This window comes from Desmodus rotundus, chromosome 9, assembly GCF_022682495.2.
Source record: "Desmodus rotundus isolate HL8 chromosome 9, HLdesRot8A.1, whole genome shotgun sequence".
NCBI lineage: Eukaryota > Metazoa > Chordata > Mammalia > Chiroptera > Phyllostomidae > Desmodus > Desmodus rotundus.
Genome location: NC_071395.1, coordinates 76,603,916 through 76,626,799, shown reverse-complemented (window position 1 = coordinate 76,626,799; position 22,884 = coordinate 76,603,916). Strand labels below are relative to the sequence as shown.

General features: G+C 53.9%; 1 protein-coding gene across 2 annotated transcripts in view; it reads right to left on the bottom strand.

Moving 5' to 3' along the window:
• RTN4RL1 (reticulon 4 receptor like 1) overlaps positions 1-22,884 on the bottom strand; it is a 67,925-nt gene that overhangs the window by 22,958 nt on the left and 22,083 nt on the right. The window contains exon 1 of one of the 2 annotated variants that reach the window (XM_045199227.3): positions 3,096-3,157. The exons of the other annotated variant lie outside the window; for it this stretch is intronic. Within the exon in view, the coding sequence (XP_045055162.2) occupies positions 3,096-3,120 (25 nt within the window). The 5' untranslated portion in view covers positions 3,121-3,157. Of the gene's footprint in view, positions 1-3,095; positions 3,158-22,884 lie in introns of those variants that run through there. 2 annotated transcript variants of the gene reach the window in all.

The following is a 22,884-nucleotide window of genomic DNA, read 5'->3' as shown; positions in this document are numbered from 1 at the left end:
CTGAAGAACGGGCCAGCTCGCTGACGCAGCCGGGAGGAGGGACAACCAGGAGCTCCTCCAGAACTAATGAATGAGCGGAGCCTTGGCTCAGGTCAGCCGCCCCCGCCAGCCTCCTCAGTCCTCGAGATGGCTCATTATTCCCATATTCCCAGGAGACAGGCGCGATTTTCCCCAACGTTGTCTAATTACATTCCAGCTCTACTGATGCAGCGACTTGTGTCCAGGCTGCACACGCCTCCCAGGAAGACTAAGAGCAGAGCACTCACGCAGAGGGTGTCGATGGGAAGCGTGCAACTTGAAGTGTGCTTGGGAGCTGTTACGTGACTGAGACCCCCATCCTGTCCGTCCCCCCTAGTGACTGAGAACTAGCCCTGAGGCCACAGCGGGGCAGGCCCAGGAGGCTTCAGAGGGAAGAGAGCTGGGGGAAGGGTGTGCGAGAAAGTGTGCTTCCTGAGGGCCAGACACGAGGAACAGGAGCCGGCACCTCAGGAGCATGTCAGCTGCCCACAGGGCTCCCCTAGAATGGTTCCCTCCCTGTGCCAAGTGTTGCTTCTCGGCAGGGTCCTCGCCTGGGGTGGGCAAGGCCAGGCTCTGTCTTCTGGGGCTCTGTCTGTGTGGCCCCAAGTCTCAGGAATGGTGCATACCCACTAACAGAGCCAAGGGACACTGAGCTGAGTATAGAAGCTTCTGCAGGCCAGAGCAGGCTCCTTCGCCCCCTTCTCTCCCCTCCTGCAATCCTGCCCCGTTCACCCACTGGTTGACCTGCAGCAGCCGCAGGTCCCTCCCTGGCTCACAGTCTCAGCTGGTCCCCCTCTTAGCTGGCCGTCCCAGCCTCAGTCTATGCTGCCTTCGCAGCTTCCTCTGCAAACCCCTCAGCGACCACTGCCAAACTCCCCCACCCTCGCCCTGCTCCTTCAATGCCTACTCCCTCATCTCTCAGCTTCCTCACACAGCCTTCTGCCTGAGGGTGGCTGCGGTCCTACCCTCTCACCTCTACTCACCCCAAAGTTTCAATTCAAATACCTGGGGGGTGTGGCAAGCAGGAAACAGAAAAAAGGGAGAGGGGAAGAAAGTAGGATGAGGCAGGTGGCCACCTGGAAGCCAGGCCCATCTGGAAGGCCCCAGGCTCCAGCCACTGTGGCCCTATGGAAAGCTGGGGCCCTGGGCTATCAGATCTTTCAGAGTTTGCCAGAGACTTGGAATCAGGATTTTTATATGCAGTTGGTTGGCAGCAATTCCACACATACACACACAAACAAAAAAACAAAAACCCACTGTGTGGGACAACACAGCTCCACCTGCAGCCTGATTCCACCCAAGGCCAAGGGTCCTGACAGCTGCCTCCTGGTCTGCCATGCCCCTTCGCTGCATCTCTGGTCCCCCGCCCATGCTGTGGACAGCTCCCTCTCTGACTAGAGACTTGTTCGAGTCTCCTATCTCCCACCGAATGGCAAAGCTTGCCTAGCCAAGACCTCCCTAGCTGCCACCTCTTTCTTCCCCTCTTAGGCACACTGCTGGAAAGGCCTACCCTTGGCCTCCAGGCCTACTCCCTCATCTCTCAGCTTCCTCACACAGCCTTCTGCTTGAGGGTGGCTGTGGTCCCACCCTCCCACCTGACTCCCCACAGTAAGCCCACTTCCTCTCCTCCCCTCTCGCTTTAGCCCCTGGCCCTGGAGTCTGCTCCACCCCTCCCAACCCCACTTCTCACACACAAACTCCCTGCACGGGTCCAAAGCCAACAGTGTCCAGGCACCATCAACTCAGCTGCCCCTGGAGGCAGAGTGCCCCCTGAAATTTCCCCCAGTTTCCTTGACACTGCTGTCTCCTGGGGGGATGCCAGCATGCATATGCTTGACATTCCTTCTCAGTCCCTGTCAGGGGCACCTCTTCCACTTGTCATTTTACCCACAGGCCTTAGGGACCACCACGACCCACAAAAACCCGTCCTCCTCTTAGACTGTCCCAGCTCCAAATCCAAATCTCCAGCGACGCCCTGCACGCGTTCCCTGGGATCTCCCAGATTCTTCCTACTCAGCATTTCCAAAACAACCCCCCTCCAAAGCTTCTCCCCTCTTCCTGGGCCACCTTCTTGGTGACCGCCAACCCCTCAGTCTGCACTAAACCAGGACTTGGCCGTCTTCTCTCCCCTGGAGTCCAGTTCACAGGTCCTATAGTTTCGGACTCTGGAACCCTCTCTGGATGCTACAATTGTAGCCGCCTCACCAATCTGGCACTCACCCTTGCCCCCCTCTATCTTCTCCATCTGAAGAGTTTTTCTTAAACTCCACTTTGATTATATCACTGTTGTCTGTGATCTTTCTTCGAGGAAGCCATCTGACTCTGTCCAGAGCCCTGGGTCCTAACCCAGCTCTCACCACCCGTCATGTGCCCAGCCAGGTCAGCCTGTTGCAGTCCCTCACACATGCCCTGTTCTCTCCCATCCCCAGGTCTCACAGGCCACGCTGTCACCTCCGCCTGGAAGACCCCTCCTTCCTTCATCTGCCTGCTACTTCTCACCAATTCTTCAAACTTGGCACATGCTAGGGAGGGTCCTCCCCACCTTGGACCTACCTAGACCAGTCTTCATCCAGTATGGAATCATAACTACCAGCTTTCGTGCAGGCACCTGCTGTTACACGAGAGACTGAATGTACAAACAGGCAAAGCCAGACCACACATAAAAGTAGAACTCCGACATCCCCATCTACACTAACCAGCCCAGGAAACCATACCACTGTCTACAAAGTAACCAACCCAAGAAGCCAGCCTGCTTCTTGCAGGAAGTCAGACCTGTAGGAAATCAGACGGGGCCCTCTAATAAACAGTGCGGGAAGACAAAGAGTAACCCCCGTGACAACCAGAGAAAACCAAATATGCATCCCTAACCCACCACAAAGGACCTCCATTTGTAGTTAGGGTGCCTCCAGCTACCCCCCACCCCCACCAACAGCCTCCAATCAGGGCAGACCTGAAGCCTTCCCCTTTTTCTGCTATAAAAGGTGCCCACTCTCCGCCTGCCATTGAGCCCTTGCCAAAATATGGGTGATGATGGCTGATTCCATTAGAACAGCAAGCTCTGAATAAATAGGCTTTACCTGTTCTCATGTGGTTGGTCTCCATTTATTTCCACGGGCAATACGCCATCCTAAACTTGAGGGCTTAAGTCAAAACCATTTCATGACCTCAGGGCTCAGTGGGCCGAATGGGTTCCACAGGATGGTTCTTCTGTTGTTCTCACCTGGGGTTCCTCTTGCGGCTTCAGCCAGTTGGTGGCAGCTGCTGGAGTCATCGGAACTAAGATGCTGGCAGACCTGAGACTGTGTCCCTCTCCATGTGTCTTGCATGTTCTCTCTCTAGCAGGGTAGAGATGGGTTTCTTACACGGTGTCTCAGTTCTCCCAAAACCACAGAAGTGAGGCTGCCAGCCTCTTTCAGGCTTGGGACTGGAGCTGGCACAGCCTACTGCCACCGCATCCTATTGTTAAATCAAGTCACAGGCCAGCCTGATTCCATGTGGGATGGGACCCTCACCAGGATGGGAGAGCAGGAGGCTCGCGGGCAATCTCGGAAGACTGGCTGTGCACATCTTCCTTCCCACTGACCCTGTGCTTGGTCTCGGGGCTCTCAGCATCCAGCGGGGGGCCTGGCTGAGTCAGTGCTCCGCAAGGCTTGATGAGTGGAAGGGTGAGGGGCCCAGCAGATGGACAGAAAGGCTCCACGCCGGCTTCCCTGCCCCCAGGCCCACACCACTGTGTTTCCTTCGCATAAACAGTGCTTGCTCTCTGTTGCTTCACATGCTTCTATTTTTAAACCTCTCAAGCGGTGAGTGGTGCTTAACATTTTTTGAATCAGGGAACCCTTAGGGAATCTCATGAAAGCTACAGGAGACCCTCTCTCTGGAGAAGTGCGACTCTACATAATCACAGTTCTGCAGCATTTAATGACAGCTGCCCCTTCCTCGTGTTCTTCCCACATGCCAGCGACAGCCCGTGCAGCGCGTCCGCTGTCCGAAGTATCACCCCAAGCATGCAGCAAGGCAGACACTGCCATTCAGATCCATTTTATAGATGAGAAGGCTGAGGCGCACAAACGCTAAGGAATAACTAGAAGGTGGGTTCAGAGCAGGTGGGTCAGTCCGACTGTGAAGCCCACACACTCCCAGCCACTGTACCACACCGTTTGGGGAGGTTCCAGGATGCGCTGAAGTCTGCCCCGGAACCCCAGGCTAGAATTCCTTCTTTAAGGGCCCCCAAAGTCCTGCTTCCAGATCTAAGTACTTGGTTTTAACACTTGGAACAATCCAGGCCCACCCTATGCTCTTCCCCTGGATTTCTGGCTACTCCCAGATCACACTTATTACTCCCTTCAGCCTGGCCACCTCTGACACTTCTTGCCTTGCAGTCCCTCTCCTGAGGTGCCCTCTCTACCCTCTGTCTTCACCCAAAGGTCGAGGCTCCTTGTCCCTGTCAGTTTCCCTGACGGTCTGCCCCAGACCGGTGCCTGTTTATTCCCTCTCCCACCTGGGGCTCCCATTGTTTCCTAAGTGCTAGCTTCCCAACCTCGCTGCCATCCTTGGGAGCAGAGACCCAATTCTGCGTCTTTCTCACTGTCCTAGACAGGCACTCACATAAACAGCGATGCTTCACAGACACCTCCCAGGCCCATTTTCTTTCTTTTTGGGGAAAAAAATTATTGATTTTATTTTTAGAGAAAGAGAGAGGACAGGGGGTGGGAAGAAAGAGAGAGAAGAGAAGAGAACAGAAGAGAAGAGAAGAAGAAAATCGGTTTGTTGTTCCATTTATTTATACACTCACTGGTTGCTTCTCCCATGTGCTCTGACTGGGGATCGAACCCTCAACCTTGGCACACGGGGACAATGCACCAACCAATGGGCTACCCAGCCAGGGCCCAAGGCCCAAGGCCCACTTTCTCTGCTATCATTTGGATCGGTTCTGAATGCTCAAACCTAAAGACTAAATGAGACTCCAGAGTGAACCAGGCTGGAGAGGAGCTGGTGGTCCCTGGGCGTGTCTGCTTTATGCAGAGAAGCAGCAGCTGAAATGGCTTCAGAAACCAGCCCAGGGCCCCACCCCCTGGCTGCTCCAGGTGGGATATCTGGTGTCATTTGTTTCTTTTGCGTGCCCATGATGCTTCCCAATAACAATAAATAAAGATGAAAAAGAACGTGCAGCCCCGGCCGGGCAGCTCAGTTGATTGGAGCATCGTCCCGACCCGCCAAGGTTGTGGGTTTGATCCCCGGTCAGGGCACATACAAGAACCAACCGATGAATGCATCAATAAGTGGAACAACAAATCGACGTTTCTCTCCCTCTCCCAAATTGATGAATTAAAAAAAAAAAAAAAAAAAAGCATGTGCACATGTTGGCCGGATGAGCAGCTTCTGTGGGATGTCACAGGACTAAAGAAATACTAGCTTCTTGAGTGAGATTGTGCCTCTCTGGTGCCACCAGTCAGCAGGGCCGGGCTCACAGACGGAAAGCAGAGAGCAGGGTGTAAGCTGCCTTAGGCCCAAGGACAGAGGTGACTGACCAGTGTCCCCCACACCGGTTCTACCCCCGAGGGCTGAGGTTGCTGTCCTCAGGCCCTGGGTCGAGCACGCAGCGCTCCGTTTCAACCACACAAACAAACTGCTCACCAGTCAAAGTTCACTCTGCATGTGAGGGAACCAAAGCTCCGACTGCTGTGTCCGGCAGGGGTCATTAGGTGAGTTGAGGACAGTTTAATAAAGGGACAATGGACAAAGGTCCAAAGGCAGGGCCCAAGGGATGCACAGGGATAGAAATTAACAGGCAAGAAGCCACCAATGTCAACAACCCTCAGCCTGAAGCGGGAGGGAAGGGCTGGGAAATGAGAACTGTCACAGAGAAGCTGTGTAGAGAGGGCCCCAGACAAGGGCTCAGACCTGGGTCAGGGATGGAACCACCCTCTAGGGAGGGGGATGCATACCCAGCAATCACCCCCCCATCACCTGCCTGTGCCTCCCATTGGTGGAAGCTGAAGCTGGAGGGCTGGAGCCCACAGGTGTGGACACCCAGTGCAGCCCCCAGGCACAGTGTCAAAGGTGGGGGCCGGCATGACAAGCAGAATTCCCTGGCACCTTCACCAGTCAGAAAGAGGCAGAGCCTGCATTCAAACTCAGGTTTGCCTGCTTCCAAAGGCAGGCACGTAGCCCTTCCACGACCCTCTTCCCACAGGTAGAAGCCAGAGTCGCAGAGGGGGTGCACACAAGTCTGGGGTTTCCTACTGCCCCGAGCATTGCAATCTAAGTCCTACCTTGTTCACTATGCAGGTCTGACCCCGAAATGGGCCTTCTAGTTCTCTAAGACGGTATGGCGTGGGAGGTTTCAGGAAGTCACCAGCAGCGGGGAACTGCGGCTCTACAATTAACCTAAAAGCTCTTATTAGCGTCTTGGCCAAACACCCACACAGAACTGGGTCTCCCCCATGCCACCTGGCTTCCAGCTTGGGGTAGAGAAAGGATTTCAGCAAAGGTGTGAGCTAAGGTTCTGCGATTCAGAGCATCAGCAAAGCGCACAGCTCCTTTGGGTGGCGGGGTTAGGCTGCACCCCTGTGGCAGGAGGCTCGGGGTGAGCTAACACTACAGCATCCCATCGAAACCTGCTCCATTTGCAAATTTATTAAATCGAGAGCCAATTCTGACAGTTTTTTTTCAAGCGGTTCTACCTTGCAGGTGTGCAAAATTTATTTGAGATTAAAAAGAATTACAGAGGGAGCACAATCTTCAAAGCCCACCTCTGAGACCAGAAAGAAATGAAACAGTAGCCTGTACAAATGTGCAATTAAGTTTCCAAATACTTGGGAGCCATGAGAAACGCCATCCCCACAGAGAGCAAGTCTTTAAGGCAATTTTGTTGAATTCTATTCAGCATTCATTCAAAATGCCTTTAAAAATAACATATGATTTTCTTCCCTCTCCAAAGGCTCCCTTGTTCTTCCTCTCCCAGGTAAGAGCAAGCCAGCTCTGGAGTGAGAAATGCAGTCGCTCATTTTGATGGCAGATGATGGACTGACTGTATTTCCAGGAAGGCAGATAAGAAAGCCAAGCATCCCTGCCCACTGGTGCAGGAGTCCTCCTGAGGTGTGCGGAGTGCCAGGGGCTGGGGGCTGACCCCCGGAGACTTCACCCACCCACAGAAGGCCACAGTTCCAGAGGCTTGCATCTGAGGAGGTGCCGATCCACAGCCGAGGCTGAGTTTGACAAATGTCCTCTTCCCCAGATGGAGATTTGCTTCCCCGTGAGAGGAGGAAGGCTCCTTCTGCTGTGAGGTTTGCTCAGAATGAAAGAATCCTCTTTCCGCATGGGGTTGAGGGAGCTACACGGAGGTGCAAGAGAGCGCTGCAGAGGGAGACAGGACACATGCTCAACAGCAGTGTCACCTCGGGCAGGTGGCTTGGCCTCCCTGGGCTGTACAATGAACACTTCACAGGGCTTGTGGGAGGATGTGTGGTTTACCTGTAAGAGCACCTAGTGAGTTATACTTCCTGGGGCAAGGTAAACACCTCTGCAGCTGGGGCTCAAAATCATTGCCACCCGGTCCCCAGGGCAGGGAGCCAGAGGTGCCAGCACACAGAGAGAGACAGCACACGGTCTTTCAGGCCATGGCTGAAAGCCCAGCTTTTGGATGAGACTCATCACTTTGGTCAAAGCCCTGAACTTCTCTGAACCTCAGTTGCCCCATCTGTGAAATGGGAACATTAGTATTACCAGGTCAAGTGAGGTGATCCATGTAAAGTGCTTAGCTAGTGCTTAATAAGCAGGGTTTAAAAAAAAAAATCATTATGGCCCTCCCAGATCAGATTCCATGTGCTAAAATTTAATAACATTTTGTTTCTTTGTATTATTTCTGCAGTTACTTTCTATTTATGGCAAGTGATACTGAGTCTCCATTTACAGGAGTGTTACCAAGTTTCCTTTTTAGATACATTTATTTAAGCTAAAGTGGGTCAATATGCAGATGAAAGAAGTGAAAAAATAGTGCCGTGGCTCACAGATGGGCAAGACACTGGGAAGGTGTGAGGCAGAGAGCAAAGTCTGGGAAACACCCATATAATGTCCTGTGTGTAAAGCCAAAATGCAGGTCCAACCGTGCCCTACACCCACCCTATGGCCATCCCTAAATTGCCCCATGTTCAGAGGCCAGCGATCTTGGAGCCTGCCCTTCCCCACCTTCGGGGCCCTCCCTGGATCCCACCACGTTGCCTCAGGCGGAAGTCCCCAGCTCCACTGAGAGTGATACTTCCAAAATGAGGACGCTGAGAAGGGCCGGCGGAGGCCCCTTGCTGCCTGCCCAGCTGGGGTTCTGGACCCCTGGAGTGAACCACAGATCCTGAGGCGGGTCTAGCTGGAGACCGCTGGGCTGGGGACGGGTTGGAGGCCTGGGACTGGGGTATGTGGGAGTGTGGTCCCTTTGAGGAGGGACACCAACCCCTTCTACAAATTCTAAGGAAAAACTTGGAGCAGCTAGGAGATAAAAACACCACACTGGCTCTTGCCGCCGAGGTGTTACAACTCGGTTCCAGTTGCCCGGCAACCGTGCAGGTGTGTGATAGGGCGAGCGGCGTTTCCAGGGAACCAACCAGCGCCGGTCGGGCCGGCCCAGGTGGGAGAGGGCGGAGGTGGGGGGGGCGGGGCCGGCAGCCGCACCTCATCCAGCAGCTGCCAGCGCGTCCCTCCAACCTCCAGGCACCGCCATCGCCTTTGGGGGTCGAAGTTTGGGCGTCTTCCAGGCGTGCTCCTGCCTCCTCTGCTGTCTCTAGTCGGTGCTGGGTCACCGGCTTCGGAATCAGAGGTGCCGCCACACACGCACGCGCGCACACGCCAGATCACACCCAGTATTTCAGAGACACTCTAGAATGGGGAGGGGTGGCATATTCCTCTCTGGAATCTGGGCTTTCATTTGGCACACAAATAACAACTCAACAAAGAAGTTGCTCATGGAACAGACGCCTTCAGATGAGGAATTCAGTGTAGTTCTGCAATAGCTATCCAAGTGGAAGCTTTCGGCTGGGTTCTGCAGCCAAGAACAGCGGCTGGGAGGGCTGGCGTGGAACTAGGCCTGCACTTGGATCCCAGCTCCCGATGGGCTGGCTGTGTCACCCTGAGCAAGGCAAGCAACCTCTCAGTTTCCACATATGTAAAATGGGAAAAAGCAGGACCCCCCTTATAGGGCTGCTGTGAGGATTAAGTAATGCACATGGCCCATTTGGCATGGTGATTGGCAAATTTTTAGTCCTCAATCTCAGAGAATTAAACAGTTCCATTAGGGCCTGGAAGCTGTTTCCACCAGGCAGAAGTCACAGAATGGCTGTGGAGACTCCCGCCCAGAGCACATGGCGTTCCAACCCCCCTTCCAGTAACCCGTGCAGGTGGTCACAGAGGTGGGGCCCAGTGAAGGATGGGGGGCTACCCTGCTACCCGTGTGGTGGCAACACCCAGCTAGCAGAAGGTGCAGCCCCTGTGTGTGCTGCCTCCATTCACAACCATCCTAGAGAAGCACCGAGCTGATGGGCTGACTGGTGGGGCACTCAAGGCTCTCCTGGCCTGGCCCTGCCTTTTCTCTCTCCTTCTCAGGTAGCAATTTCTACAGGGTCCTCGTCAGCCTGCACTAAGGCCTAGTCTTCCCAGGACAGTGGTTACTTACGTGCAATTCAGCAAGGCTGGGCAATCCCCCAACACACACACCCCTTCAGGAAAAAAACAAAGTGGGGGAGCAGGCCAGCCCATTCCAGCCCTTTGCCCCTTCTCCTTGAAGGGTGCCTCCCTCCTCCGCACCCCCTTCTTCCATCCTCTGCTACTCACTGCCTTCCACTTCCAAGGTGAGTAGGCAAGCAGGGAGGCCAAGTGTGAAAGTGATCCTGCCGCTCCTGCCGGGAAGTAAGTGAAGAAGGAAATCTCTGTGACTGAGGAAAACCCCATCCAGCTTCTGGGAGGCTCCTGGGAAGCCTTTATGAACCCCAGGGGTTGAAGACCCAGAATTCATCCCACTCCCCCCAGGCCTGGAGGTTCCTCCAAATCCCTGTACTACATACAAATGCACTTGCTCAAGTGTGCTTTCTTAAAAAGATTAATTCCGTGGAATCCCAAGCAGCCTTTGACACTGATGTTTACATGGGGTTTTTAAAAGCTGCTGCTTTGCAGGAACTATTATGAAGGACACATGGACAAAATCGGGGGGGATGGTGGGGGTGGGGGAGGGAGGTGGGTTCAGCTGGGGTGGGGGGGAGGGAAGGGGAGAAAAGGCATACAACTGTAATTGAATAACAATAAAAATTGAAAAAAAAGAAAAGCTGCTGCTTTTCAGTGGAAAGCCGACATACTAGTACCTACACAGTTGTGCCTGACTCTGCTTTGGTGTCTGGGCTCGCCCCACCCCCACCTGCTTCTTTGTAGTTTTCTATACTTTTCATGTTTTCCACAGATGGCATGTTTTACTTTGATAGTAAAAATAAAAATAAAAATAAACAAAGACAAAAGATTAATGAGTGGGTCTGCTCAGCAACCTGTTTAAAATTTTATCGGAAATGCAGCAGGGATTTCCTGGAGGACAGAACTGGCCCCTTTCCCCGGCTCCAGGCTGCTTTCTGGAGTCACACGGGGCAGGAAGGTCCGGGGCGGGGGGGCGGGGGGGGGGGCGGGCACCGACGGGACAGAGCGCTCCAGAGCGGCTCCCTACGACCCTGCCAGCAAATGGCTGTGGTCACAGTGGGCAGCAAGAGCCCAGCAGCTGCCCAGGGCACCAGCCAGAACGGCCCTTTTATGAGGCCTAGAAACAGAGTGGACTCCATCCTGCTGTTTCCCCTCTGCTCAGCTCGGTCTCTGCAGAGACATTGGGAAAACGGGCTTCAGGGCCGGAGGGTGTCCCTCCTTCATCCTTGCCTCGTCTGCCCATCCTTACCCAGCCTGGCACAAGCCACTGCCCCCTTCTGCCTCAAGCCTGACATAGTGACCCCGCCCTAGGCACTGACTGCCCCAGAAGCTCTGTCCATGTCTTGGCCTTGACCACTGTGCTCCCAGGAAGCTCTAGGACCAGGCGGAAAAGGAGGCTTACCAGGTGCTGGAGAGGAAAGGGTGTGAACTCAAGGGGCAGGAACTGCTCTTCTAAAATAATAACACTAGGTGAGAATGTATAGGCCCTGACCACAGGGCAGGCGCTGTGCTCCGCCCCGCACGTGTGAAATCCTTAACCTTCTCAACACCCCAGCAAGGCAGGTGTTATTATCCATTTTCTAGATGACAAACGTGAAGCTCAGAGAGGTTCAGAGGCTCCCACAACACCCAGAAGTAGAAAGTGACAAAGCAAGAATCAAATTCAGGGTCTCTGTGGTCAGCCTCTTGCTCACGGCAGCATCCTTCTCGCCATCATAACATCCCCAGTGCGGTGCCTGGCACGTGGCTGATACCCAACAAATACTAGTTGAGTGACTCAGGCAGGGACGGAGGTAGCTCATGGCTTCTACGGCCCTGCCCCTCCATCTTTCAATGGACCCACCCCAAGCCTGGGCCTGGAACCGGCATCACGCTCTGCTCATCTCAAGAGAAACTAATGGAAGGGGCAGTGCCACGACACCAGGTCGCCCTGTCAGACGGCCTGCAGGCAGCCCTTGCCTCTTCCTGCACAGATGCAGATTGCCAGGGCTCCCCGGATCTGGGTCCCACGGGGCACCCCTGAAAATGGGGTGGAGGGGGCAGAGCGACTTGCTGAGCTGGGGAAATGAGGACGGGACGGCTCAGCGGGCAGCAAAGTGAAAGCAGGGGCGGGGCAATGGCAGGCAGGTCCCTGTCCACAGGGAAACTGGGTCTCCCTTTGCTGGGAGCTCCTTGAGGGCAGGCTGTTTTTTCACAGTTCTAGATGAAGCACACAGCAGGGCAGCCACCAGAGAACTGGGCAAACGCCTCGGGAGGGGACGGGGTGGGTAACAGACCCTGGGGGGCCAATTAGGTGGGTGAGCTGGGCTGAGACCTCCCCTCCTCCCAAGGACAGTTGTCCAGTAAAAACGAGGCCAGTCGAGGCAGATTTACAGGGATGCTAACCAAGTACCCGCAGCACCCCCCAAGGCCCTGCCCCTAAATCTGTATGCGTGACTTGTGTTTTTTCACAGAAGGGGCCCCAAATCGTATAAACTTTAGGCTCCATGAAATCTGAATCCGGCTCAGAATGCCAGAACCGGGACACTCCCTCCCGCCTGCTCCCAGCTGGAGCGGGCATACTGGTGTTCTGGGGAAGAAAAGTGAAACGCAGGCTCGAATGAGAAGGGCTGGTGGGGGCCCTGAGGCCAAGGAAACCCCCAGCCAGATCTTGGCCTCGGTGGAGGCTGTGTCTACACCACATGCAGGCAGGAGGGGTGGTCAGTATATGACCCTTCACCCCCCCCTTTTAGTCACAATATCAGGATCCAAAAATTCTTACTCTTTCTGAATGTGAAGGTCCTTTCAAGGGGATGGATATGTTCCCTTTTAAGGGGAATCTGTGAAAGCTCTGACCAGTGTGGCTCAGCTGGTTGGGCATCGGCCCACAAAGTGAAAGGTCGCCTGTTCGATTCCCTGTCAGAGCACAAGCCTGGGTTGTGGGTTTGGTCCTGGTGAGGGCGAGTGTGAGAGGCAACCCATTGATGTTTCTCTCTCATCCATGTTTCTCTCCCCCCCTTACCCTCTCTCTAAAAATAAGTGAATTAAATTTAAAAAAAGAATCTGTAAAAACCCTGGATGCACTAAATTGCCCCAAATACAGAACAGTGCACATCACTTCAGGGTTGTGTGTGCCTGAGGCCCATGGGTGGCCCCACAGGAGGCAGAGAGGCCAAGGTTGAGGTCCCTGCTATGGAGGCAGCATGAAATGACAACATAAAATGGTGACAGGAGACTCATTTCCATCCCAGCTTCTAAGTCCTTCACTTCCCAGATCTCCCCTGGGCTTCTCATTAGATGTTCTCCACATTCCTTCCAATCCTAGGATTCTGATGATTTCTGCGACTTCCATCTGCTGCAGGCCTGAGCACCGCCCCCAGACCTTACACGCAACAAGCGTTCTCATACTTTGCTCATTGAATTCTCTCAGTTACCCAGTGGGGTCAATATTCTTTGCTCCATTTTACAGATCAAGAAACCCCTCTGTCAGGGTGAGGGGTAAGGGAACACCCTGCAGGTATGGTACGTGGCGGGGCTAGGATTTGATCCTAGGTCTGCACAAGCTGGTACCTTTACCATGGCTCACACCAGCACCCTCAGTCCCCTCCTTCTTTTCACACCTACTGTCAACTCTGCCTTGAAATATGGGTCTTTCCTTCCACCTTTTGTACCTTTTGGCTTCAAGCTACCTACACCCCCCTTCTGTGTCCCCAGTGCCTGCTAGCCACCTGGCGGATGGAAAATGAGGACCCCATTCCCATCCAGCTGGATCAAACCCTACTGAGTTTGACCCCTCCCGGGGCCACTGCTCCGTTGGGGAACAATTAATGGCTGTGGCTAATTATTGGACACTTAGGCACAGAGCAGCCAGCATCAACCAGGATTGCACTCCCAGCTTAAAAGTCCAGATTAATCGCCCTGGGCAGTTCTGTCACACACAGGGATATATTTTCTTCTTGGAATTTACAAGTAGTTCCGTCTGAGAAATAAACAACCAGAGATAAAAATTACATTGTCACAGTACAGGTGTGATAGATGCAGGAAGCAAGGCGTCGTGGTCGCCGAGGAGGTTCTCCACTGACAGATCCACCAAATGAGGCCTGGAGGAGCCCCAGGTAAACTGAATGAGATGCTGATGGGATCTCAGCCGAATGGGAAGCCGGGAAGCGTGGACTCTCTGCAATTTACATTTCAGCACTGTAAATCATAGGGTTCCCATGCTGGCCTCCCGGAGCCAGGGTGAGAGGTTGATTGGCAGGAGACTGCCTCAGGCTGCCCTGCCCCTGAGCCGCAGGTCTCACAACTGGGCCTGCAGGGACCCTAGGAGCAAGGAGGAAGACACTCGCTATAACCTCGGCAGCTCTGGCTCCACCAAGACACTGACTACCCGTCTCATCTCTACTACTGAATACCACCCGCTGAGGGGGGCTAAGCCTGCCTGTGAAGAAAGCCACTGGGAGAGGAGCCGCTGGGAGAGGAGCACAGGAAGAGCAGGCCGGATCTGGAGTCAGTGGTAATAACGGTAACTAGCATCTATTCAGTACTTTCTAAGTGCTCGGCTGTCTGTGGAGGACGCAGTGAGGATCACCTCATACTGTCACTCTCGCGGCAGCCCTCTGCAGCAGGGGCTATTCTTATCCCCACTTCAACACCCAGGTTCGGGGAGGTCAGTGATTTCCCCAGGTCCCTGGAGCGGACTGAATGCCGGCCCCCCAAATCGTATGTCCATGTTCACAACAGTGTGGGGACTGACGGCGGGTGGGCCAGGTGGAGGAGGGCAAAGGGGGAAAAATTGGGGCAACTGTAATAGAGTAACAATACAATTTTTTTTTTACAAAAAAGATACACCCGTGTCCAAATTCCTGGAACCTGTGAGTGTGACCTTATTCAGAAAAAGGGTCTCTGAAGGTGTAATTAAGAATCTTGAAATGAGATCACCTTGGATTACCCAGATGGACACTAAATCTAATGCCAAATGTCCTTACAAGAGACAGAAGAGGAGAGGACAGAGGAGAGAGCCTTGTGAAGGCAGAGGCGGAGCCTGAAGTGATGCAGCCGCCGGAGGGCCAACCACCCCTGGCTGCCAGTGGGAGGAACAGACTGTGCCGTCGCGCCCTCAAAGGGAGCATGGCCCTGCCAACACCTTGTTTTCGGGTTTTTGGCCTCCTGACCTGTGAGAATAAATTTCTACTGTATTAGCCACTACTAATTTGTTACAGAAGCCCTTGGGAACGAATACAGCCCCACAGGTAACAAAGAGCAGAGCCAGGGTTCAAGCGTGGCAGGCTGACCCCAGACCCAGGCTGTGCCCACCAGGCAACGCTGCCGGGTGCCCGGGTCTGGGTGCCTGTCCTGTGCGACCTGGAGAAAAGTCACTGAGCCTCAGCCGACTCCTGTGCCACGTGGAGGGATCGTTGGAGACGAGTGCGCTGCCTCAGGCAGGGGCTGCCGCGGCGAGGAAAGGACAAATGGGGTTCTGAGGAACACAGTTAGGGGTGAGAAAGAAGACAGCCTTAACGAGCCGCCGGCAGGCTACAATTTGTGCAGGTTTCTGGCGCCGCACGGTTTGTTCCTGAGCGTCTGGACACAGCGCCCTGGTTTTCCTTTGGGAGAACTGCTCCTGCCCAACCCTGCACCCGCAAGCTTCGCTGGAGCCCACCCGCCCCACCAGCCCCCACTCCCGGGCCTCTGACCGGTTCAGGGCCGGGTTTGGGACGTCCGGCCCACCACTTTTGCTCAGACTGATGTGGGGAGAGAGGCTCCCCCTTTCTGGGCAGAGGGGTCATCAGCGGGAGAGAGCTACAGGGGCCTTCTGAGCACCGGCCAGCTCAGGGGAGCCACGCTGAGACACCAAGTCCTGCCGGCACCAGCACCGTGGGATCAAGTTACACCTGAAGATGGATCTTTCAGTTTTAGGAGCCTGTGAAATTCCTTTTTTATTCCAACACTTTAGGCTTCTGTCATTTATAACCACGGTGTCCCAACTCTCAGGTGACCCGGCACCACCATTTCTAAGGGTCTTTCTCCTTCTGAAGCAGGTGAGTTCAGGGCCAGAAAATCCACAAGTGCACTTGCCTGTAATGCATATGCGTGTGAGTTCACAGACACGCCTGCACATGTGTACTTCCCTCACAGGATCCCCCCTCCCCCCCCCCACACCTCTGACAAAAGAACATTACGCCTCCACTGCCTGGAGCCTCCCTTAGGAAGCTGCTGGTCCATTGGGGGTCCAGGCCAAGACTCGCCTGACTCTTCCTGGGTGCTTCCAGGTAACTTCCAGGTCACGTCCTGAAGCATCTGCTGACAGGTCCCCCAAACCTCTCCTTCAGGGCCAGCCAGCACATGGCTGCTTCAGGAGCCCCTAACATGCCCCGGTTTTCAGCATCCTCGCTACTTCACAGTTCACACCCATCCGATAGGGGGTCACTGAGCGCATGTGTCGGGCACGGGGGGAGAGCCGGGGGCACAAACTGAGGAAGTGGACACAACCCTGTCCTCGAGCAGCTCACAGTCTGGGGACGGGCAGGACTAGCTGTGGCACTAAATCATTAATTGACACTGCTTTTCAGCTCCCAGACACCACCCCAGCCACGTGGCCACTCTCCTCTGGGGACTGCAGTGTCTCTTCACTTCTCTGTCCTCTCCCTTCTTCTGCCCCAAAGTCTCTTCCTTACACAGTACTCAGGGCGGTCTCCCAAAAATAGGAGTCCTTTAAAAATGTCACGCAGTCCCGCGCTGGCTGGTGTGGCTCAGTTGGTTGGAGCGTCGTCCTGTAAACTGAAAGGTCACAGGTTCTATTCCCGGTCAGAGCACATGCCTAGGTTTCGAGTTTGGTCCCGGGTCAGGGCCCCTACGGGAGGCGACTGATCTACGTATCTCACAGAAATGTTTCTCTCTTGCTCTCTCTGGAATTAAAAAGACAAAAGTAACCCAGTCCCTCCTATGGCTCCCCATCACACTGAGGATAAAATTCAGCAAGCTCACCACGGCCTACAAGGCCCTGCATGGCCTGTCCACCCTGCCACCCCCCTTGTCCTCCACATCCTTGTGGCCCAGGCCCCCGGAGGCCATCTTGCCGTCCCTAGAATGCACCAAGCACTGTCCCTCTCAGGGACCTTGTATCGGATATTTCCTCAGCCCAGCTCCTTCCCTCATCTCACCCAGGTCTCCGATCGATATCACCTCCTCAGGAGGCTTCCCTGAGCACCTTACCCCAAGCTGCCGCCCTCACCTTCTGTGCCCTCGCCGTCCCAGCACTCACCAGCCCTGCCATCACCTTCTCATCTGTGACCCACCTGGAGTGTGAGCTCCATGAGAGCAGGGCTGGGCCTTCTCGCCCACCGCTGCGTCCTCAGCACCCAGGGCCTGGCACCCAGCGGGTGTCATTAGGTGTTTGCTCAGTGAATGAAGGGACGGTGAATGCTGTAGGCACTGGGACTGGAAGAGGCACCTGATGTAGGCTGGGGGCTCAGGGCCACTTCCAGAGGGGGTATCATGTGAATGGAGCTCTGAGGGAGAAGGACTCCATCATCCAGGTGAGAGGGATGAGGTGGCAGTAGCAGGCGCTTGTGGGAGGACCTTATGGGGAGGGAGACCGGCAGGTGTGAGGACAGAAAATCAGCACACGGGAGGGGCAAGTGGTGGCAGGCGAGGCCAGAGGGATAAGCAGGGGCCAGGTCACAGGAGGCCCTGGAAGCCCTGATTAAAACCTGGGCCCTATTCCCAGAGCTGTGAGAAGACACTGAAGGATTTTAAGCAAAGCGGTGTGATTAGGTTGTGCCCCTAACATCACCTGTCTAGTGTGGAGTCTGAACTCAACAAGCCAGAGCACCAATGAGGGGGCTAAGCAGCAGTCTGAGCAAGAGATGAGGGGCCCCGGTTTAGGGTGGTAGAGACAGGGGAAATGGAGAGAAGGGGATGGATTTAAGCACCGTGCAGGGATGGACTGGATTGGTGGACGATGACGACAGACAGGATGACTCAGTGGGTGCTCAGCAGAGAGAGAAGCGGGTCCCTCACCGTCCTAGATTTGGACACTTCTATTAATATAGCCAAAGATTATAGATGCTTTTTTGGGGGAAAGCACATCAAACTTTGAGTCACTGTGCTTGCTGGCAAATGCTTCCTCACCATCACAACCCTTGCACAGACAAGAAGGGTCCACGGTGAGAGCGCGAGTCTTGCAGCCCGTGGCAAGCTGCCGGGTCGCAGCCTCGGGAAGGGCGTCCAGGGCACCACACATTGGCTGAGGCCAGAGAAGCTCTGGGGGTGGGACGTGACTTCAGAAAAGAAAAAGTGGTCTTGGGTGAGGGGATACACCTTCTCTCCTTCCTCTAGGCTAGAGAATTTTTGAGAAGAGAAAAAAGAAATAATAGGAGAAATATCACCACACTACACTATACTACCTGTTTCTAGAGGCTTCCATGACCATTACCCATGTTCTTCTGGACTGCCAAAGCCTGTGCATGATTTCAGAGACCAGAGGAGGAAGCCACCAGGCAGGAGGCTCCAGAACTGGTGCCTGGAAGACAGGAGCGGAACAGAGACAGCGTCTGAGCAAGGGCGCCCTCCTTCAGCAGAAATGAAGGGGACAGGGAGAGGCATTTTTCAGGCTTCCTTTAATTTTTTTTAAATTGTATTTCTCCCCCTTACCGTTTAGTCCCCTCATACCACCGCCTTGCCGCCGCAATCACCACACTCTTGTCCACGGCCATGAGTCCTTTCCCCTTTGTGCTCCATCCCTCCACCCCCAGCCTGCCTGCCCTTAGCCCTCATCTGCTCTCCATCTATGCGTCTGTCTCTGTTTTGCTTGTTAGTTCAGTGTGTTCATTGGATCCCACATATGAGTGGAATCATATGGTATTTGTCTTTCTCTGACTGGCTTATGTTGGGTAGCATAATGTTCTCCAGGTCCATTCATACTGTCCCAAAGGGCAAAACTTTCTTTTTTTAACGGAAGCAGTACTCCATTGTGTAACTGTCCCGTAGTTGTTGTATCCACTCATCTACTGATGGACACTTGGGCTGTTTCCATATCTTGGTGATTGTAAATAATGCTGCAATGAACATAGGGGTGCTCACGTTCTTTCAAATTAGTGTTTTGGGTTCCTTCGGATACACCGCGCATTTTTCGGACTGTAAGACGCACTCCCCCCAAAATTTGGGAGGAAAATGGGGGTGCACCTTATAGTCTGAATGTAGTTTATCTGGCTCGCTGGTGGGGGGGGTGGCAGTGGAGTGGGGTTTTTCCCCCCATTTTCCTCCTCTAAAACCCAGGTACGTCTTATAGTCCGAAAAATACGGTATTCCCAGAAGTAGGATCACTGGGTCAAAAGACAGACCCATATTTAATTTTTTGAGATATCTCCACACTGCTTCCCACAGTGGCTGCACCCGTCTGCATTCCCACCAGCAGTGCACAGGGCTCCCCTTCTCCACGTCCGCGCCAGCACAGGCTTCCTCCAACTTTTAACAACTGTGCCGGCGTCACCATGGAAAACGTTCACCCTGGGTCACACACCAGTGTGACGGCACTTACTGCCACAAAACTGTACAGGTAAGATGCTTCCAATGGTAAATTTTATGTTATGTATAACATAGAATATATAATTAAAAAGACACCCCATAGGCCGTTGAGATAACCCACCACCTCGTGCGTTACCCGCTCCCAGGAGATGCCGCTGAGGCTGTCTTCCGGCCCAGGCTGGACACACACGACGGGCAGTTAGCTGTCATGCTTCGCAGGGGGCTCCATCTTTTGTTTTCTATTAGGAATTTCCTGGACTAAAATCAAACTGATTAACGTTTTAAAAGAAAGTCATCGTGGAGCTTTTGGAGCCCAATAGAGACGCTCTTGGGAGTGGAAACCCTTCCAGAGCCGGGCTTTCTGGCCCGGAGTCGGTCTGTCCTGCTCCCTGAAGTCGATCTGCGTCGTGTCCAGGAGGGGAGATGGCGGCCCCAAGCCCTGACTCACCCACCTGCCTTCCACACCCAGGCCCCACCCCCTCGTGACTAGCAGCTGCCCTGGGCAGAGCAGGGGCTGGGACTGCACGCAGGAAGGAGTCCCTCTCTGGGTGCACGGAGAGCTGACCTGGGTGGGATTTGGGGTCTGACCCTGGCCAATTAGTACCTTGATGGGCGTAACCAGCCGAGTCACAGATTCAATTTGATTCAGCAAACATTTATCGAGCATCTCAGCGTCAGCCCATTTCTGTCTGTTCTGTAAGTGCATTGAAGCTCAGCCTCCTCTCTAGATTAGAGTTATTCGTATTTCAAGGCAAAAAGGTAGGTTTTAAGTACCTGTAAGAGGCAGTAATGAATGCCTGGAGGAGGGGAGGGCACAGGCTGAGGCGGAGGGAGAGGCGCTGAGAAATGGCCTGAGAGTCAGAGCGGCAGAATTTGGCTGCAGACCGGGAAGGGGAAGTAGACGGAGAAGCCAGGTGAAGCCTGGGGGTTGTGGGGAAGGTGTTTGTTTAAAACCTCTCCCTACGTTCTTTTTAATCGAAAAGATAATGCATGCACATAGTAAAAAAAAAAAAAAAAGCCATTTTTTGGTAAGAACACAAAAGAGTATACAATGAAAAATAAGTCTCCTCTCCTCTCTCACACATCCAGTCCCCAGTATCTTTCTTCAGAGGCATCCCACTGTTAACAGTTTCTTTTGTGTCTTTCCAAAAAATTTCTCTCACGTACAAGCATATCTCGCTTTTTAAAACCCAAATGGTAGTGCAGAGTATTCCCACTGCGTTTGCACTTCGCAGTAATACATCCTGGCATCCGTCCCATACCAGCACGCACAGAGTCGCCTGTTCCTTGGAGCGCAGAATCCCACTGAGTGGGGTGCGGTAATCTCCCCAATTGGCCCCCCGCCGACGGACATTTAGGTTGTTTCCAGCATCTGTGATTATCAGCAATGACGACATGCATGCTCCTGTGTGTGTGCTTCTGCCCACAGGTGCCAGGGGACCAGTCGGATAAATTCCTGGAAGTGGAACTGCCGCTATATTTAGAGAACTGGGGTTGGGACTGTGGCCGTTAAATCCAGTCGGAGCTGTGTCTTCAGGAGAGATTTACATACTGAGCCTCGACTGCCCTCCTTCCTTGCACACGCAGGCCCCCGGTTCCCTCACTGACATGGGGTCACATCAGAGCAAGGGTTTGGACTGCACGCAAGGAAAGAGTCCCCGTCGGGGTTTAGAGAGCCGACCTGCGTGGTTGGGGACCCAGTTGGAAGCTAAGGCTGTGCAGACCCCTTTGGTCAGGGGCCAAGAGCATGCAGGGGAATCAAAGCTTAGTGGGCAGGCATTTAGTTAGCACAATGCCTGCCACACGGCATCAACATGAGGCATTATTGGGATTATTATTATTATTGTTGTTGTTGTTATTCTTATTATTCAGAGGGAGCCCTGTCTTGCCAGTGGCCAGGAACGCTCCCAGGGTCAGCCCGTCCAAGAGCCCAGTTGATGCAAAGGAGCGTGCTCAGCATTTGCAGCCGGGCGAGAGCTGAGACGGGCGGTTCCCACCTTGGCATCTGGGACTCCCGGGCCTTGCCAGGACCTAATAAACACTATACGTCATGCTTTGCCATTGTCACCCACACGTTCCCTGGTGCCTGCTGACGATGTCTGCCACTGCACACAGTCAGCATTTCTCCCTGGCACATGGCTCCTTTATGACCTGCTTCCTTTCGTAAGTGGCGAGTGCGGCCTGAATGATGTCACTGTGATGTAGCGAAACAAAATGCGCGTGTCACTGGGGACAAGGAAGTAAGGGTAGGTGCACCAGGATTTACAAAGCCCGAAAGAACTGACCTTGATTGGGGAGGCCAATCCTGGGTTCGAATCCCAGCCCCAACACTTACAAGCTCGGTGGCCCTGGGAAGTCATTCAACCTCACTGAGCCTTAATTTTCTCACCAGTGAAATGGGCTAAGCATTTGTTCTAACAGGATTACTGTAAGGAGTAAACAAGATAATGGATTATTTATGAATTTTTTTTATAGACCAGGCTTATTCCAAAAATGATTTCAGGCAGTTGAGATAATTTATGTAAAGTTCCTGGCACAAAGTAGTGGCTCAGTAAAGCATCCATGCCCTCCCCTGCCCTTCTGTCGAAGTGGTCGCTGTTGGACCCAAGCCCCCCCCCACTTCAAGTAGCCCCATTCCTTGAAGCTCTCCTGGAACTTGTGAGAAAACAGGTTCAATTCTTGAATCCCATCTCGTCTTTAACCTTAAAAAAAAAATCCCAACAACAAAACAACAAAACAAACCACGTTCTGCAGACTGCTCATTTCCTTTATTCACAACACACAGCCTCAAATTACTTTTGGCCTTTTCCAAAAAAATCAAACCCACCCTCAAAGGTCAAGGATTCGCCACTGGCTGGGGCTGTTAAGAGGGAAATGCTGTGAGACCTGAAGCAATTTCCCAAGGACCCCTCAAGTGTTCTGAGCTAGCACAGCAGGACTGGAGTAAGAGCACGGCCCCCAGCCCCCATTCTCAACCCCAGGACACTCTGAACTGGCCCATTCCCTAGGACAGCGGTCCCCGACCCTTTTGGCACCAGGGACTGGCTTTGTGGAAGACAGTATTTCCACGGACAGGGCGGTGGGGCAGGGACGGTTTCGGGACCATGCAAGTGCATCACATTCCAGCTCACCTCCTGCAGTGCGGGTCCCGAGGTTGGGGACCCCTGACGTAGGACACATGTGCAAAGCTTCTTTGTAGGAAAACCCGCCTCCCTGCTCCTTGGTTCTACCCTGTGGATCGCATTCCATAGTCTCTCGGGGCGGGGGGGGAGCCAGTTTTGCTGCCTCTGAGAAGTGTGTGCTGGGGTGGAAGTGGGGTGGAAGTAGACACTGGGGGTGAGGGTTAGGTGTTGAAATGGTGGGACAGGTCTGAGGGGAGGGTGTGGCCTTCCCTCCATCTTTCCTGGGGACACCAAGGAAGGAGCACAGGGACTCTGGGTAGGAGACCAGATGCCTCAGGACACAGAGGGCCCACTCCATCCGCTCCCTGACAGCTTGGAGCTTGTTCCTCCCAAATCCACAATTTGGAAGAAGTCCCTGCCCCTACCAAACCTCTGAGAAGGCTGCAGGCTGTATGGCAAAGTGAAAAGACCCTGGCCAGGCCTGGGTTCAGACCACGTGGACAGCACAGGCAGGCTCTGCCTCAGTTTCGTTGTCTAGAACTGGGGACAATACCTACTGGGGTTGGGGGGT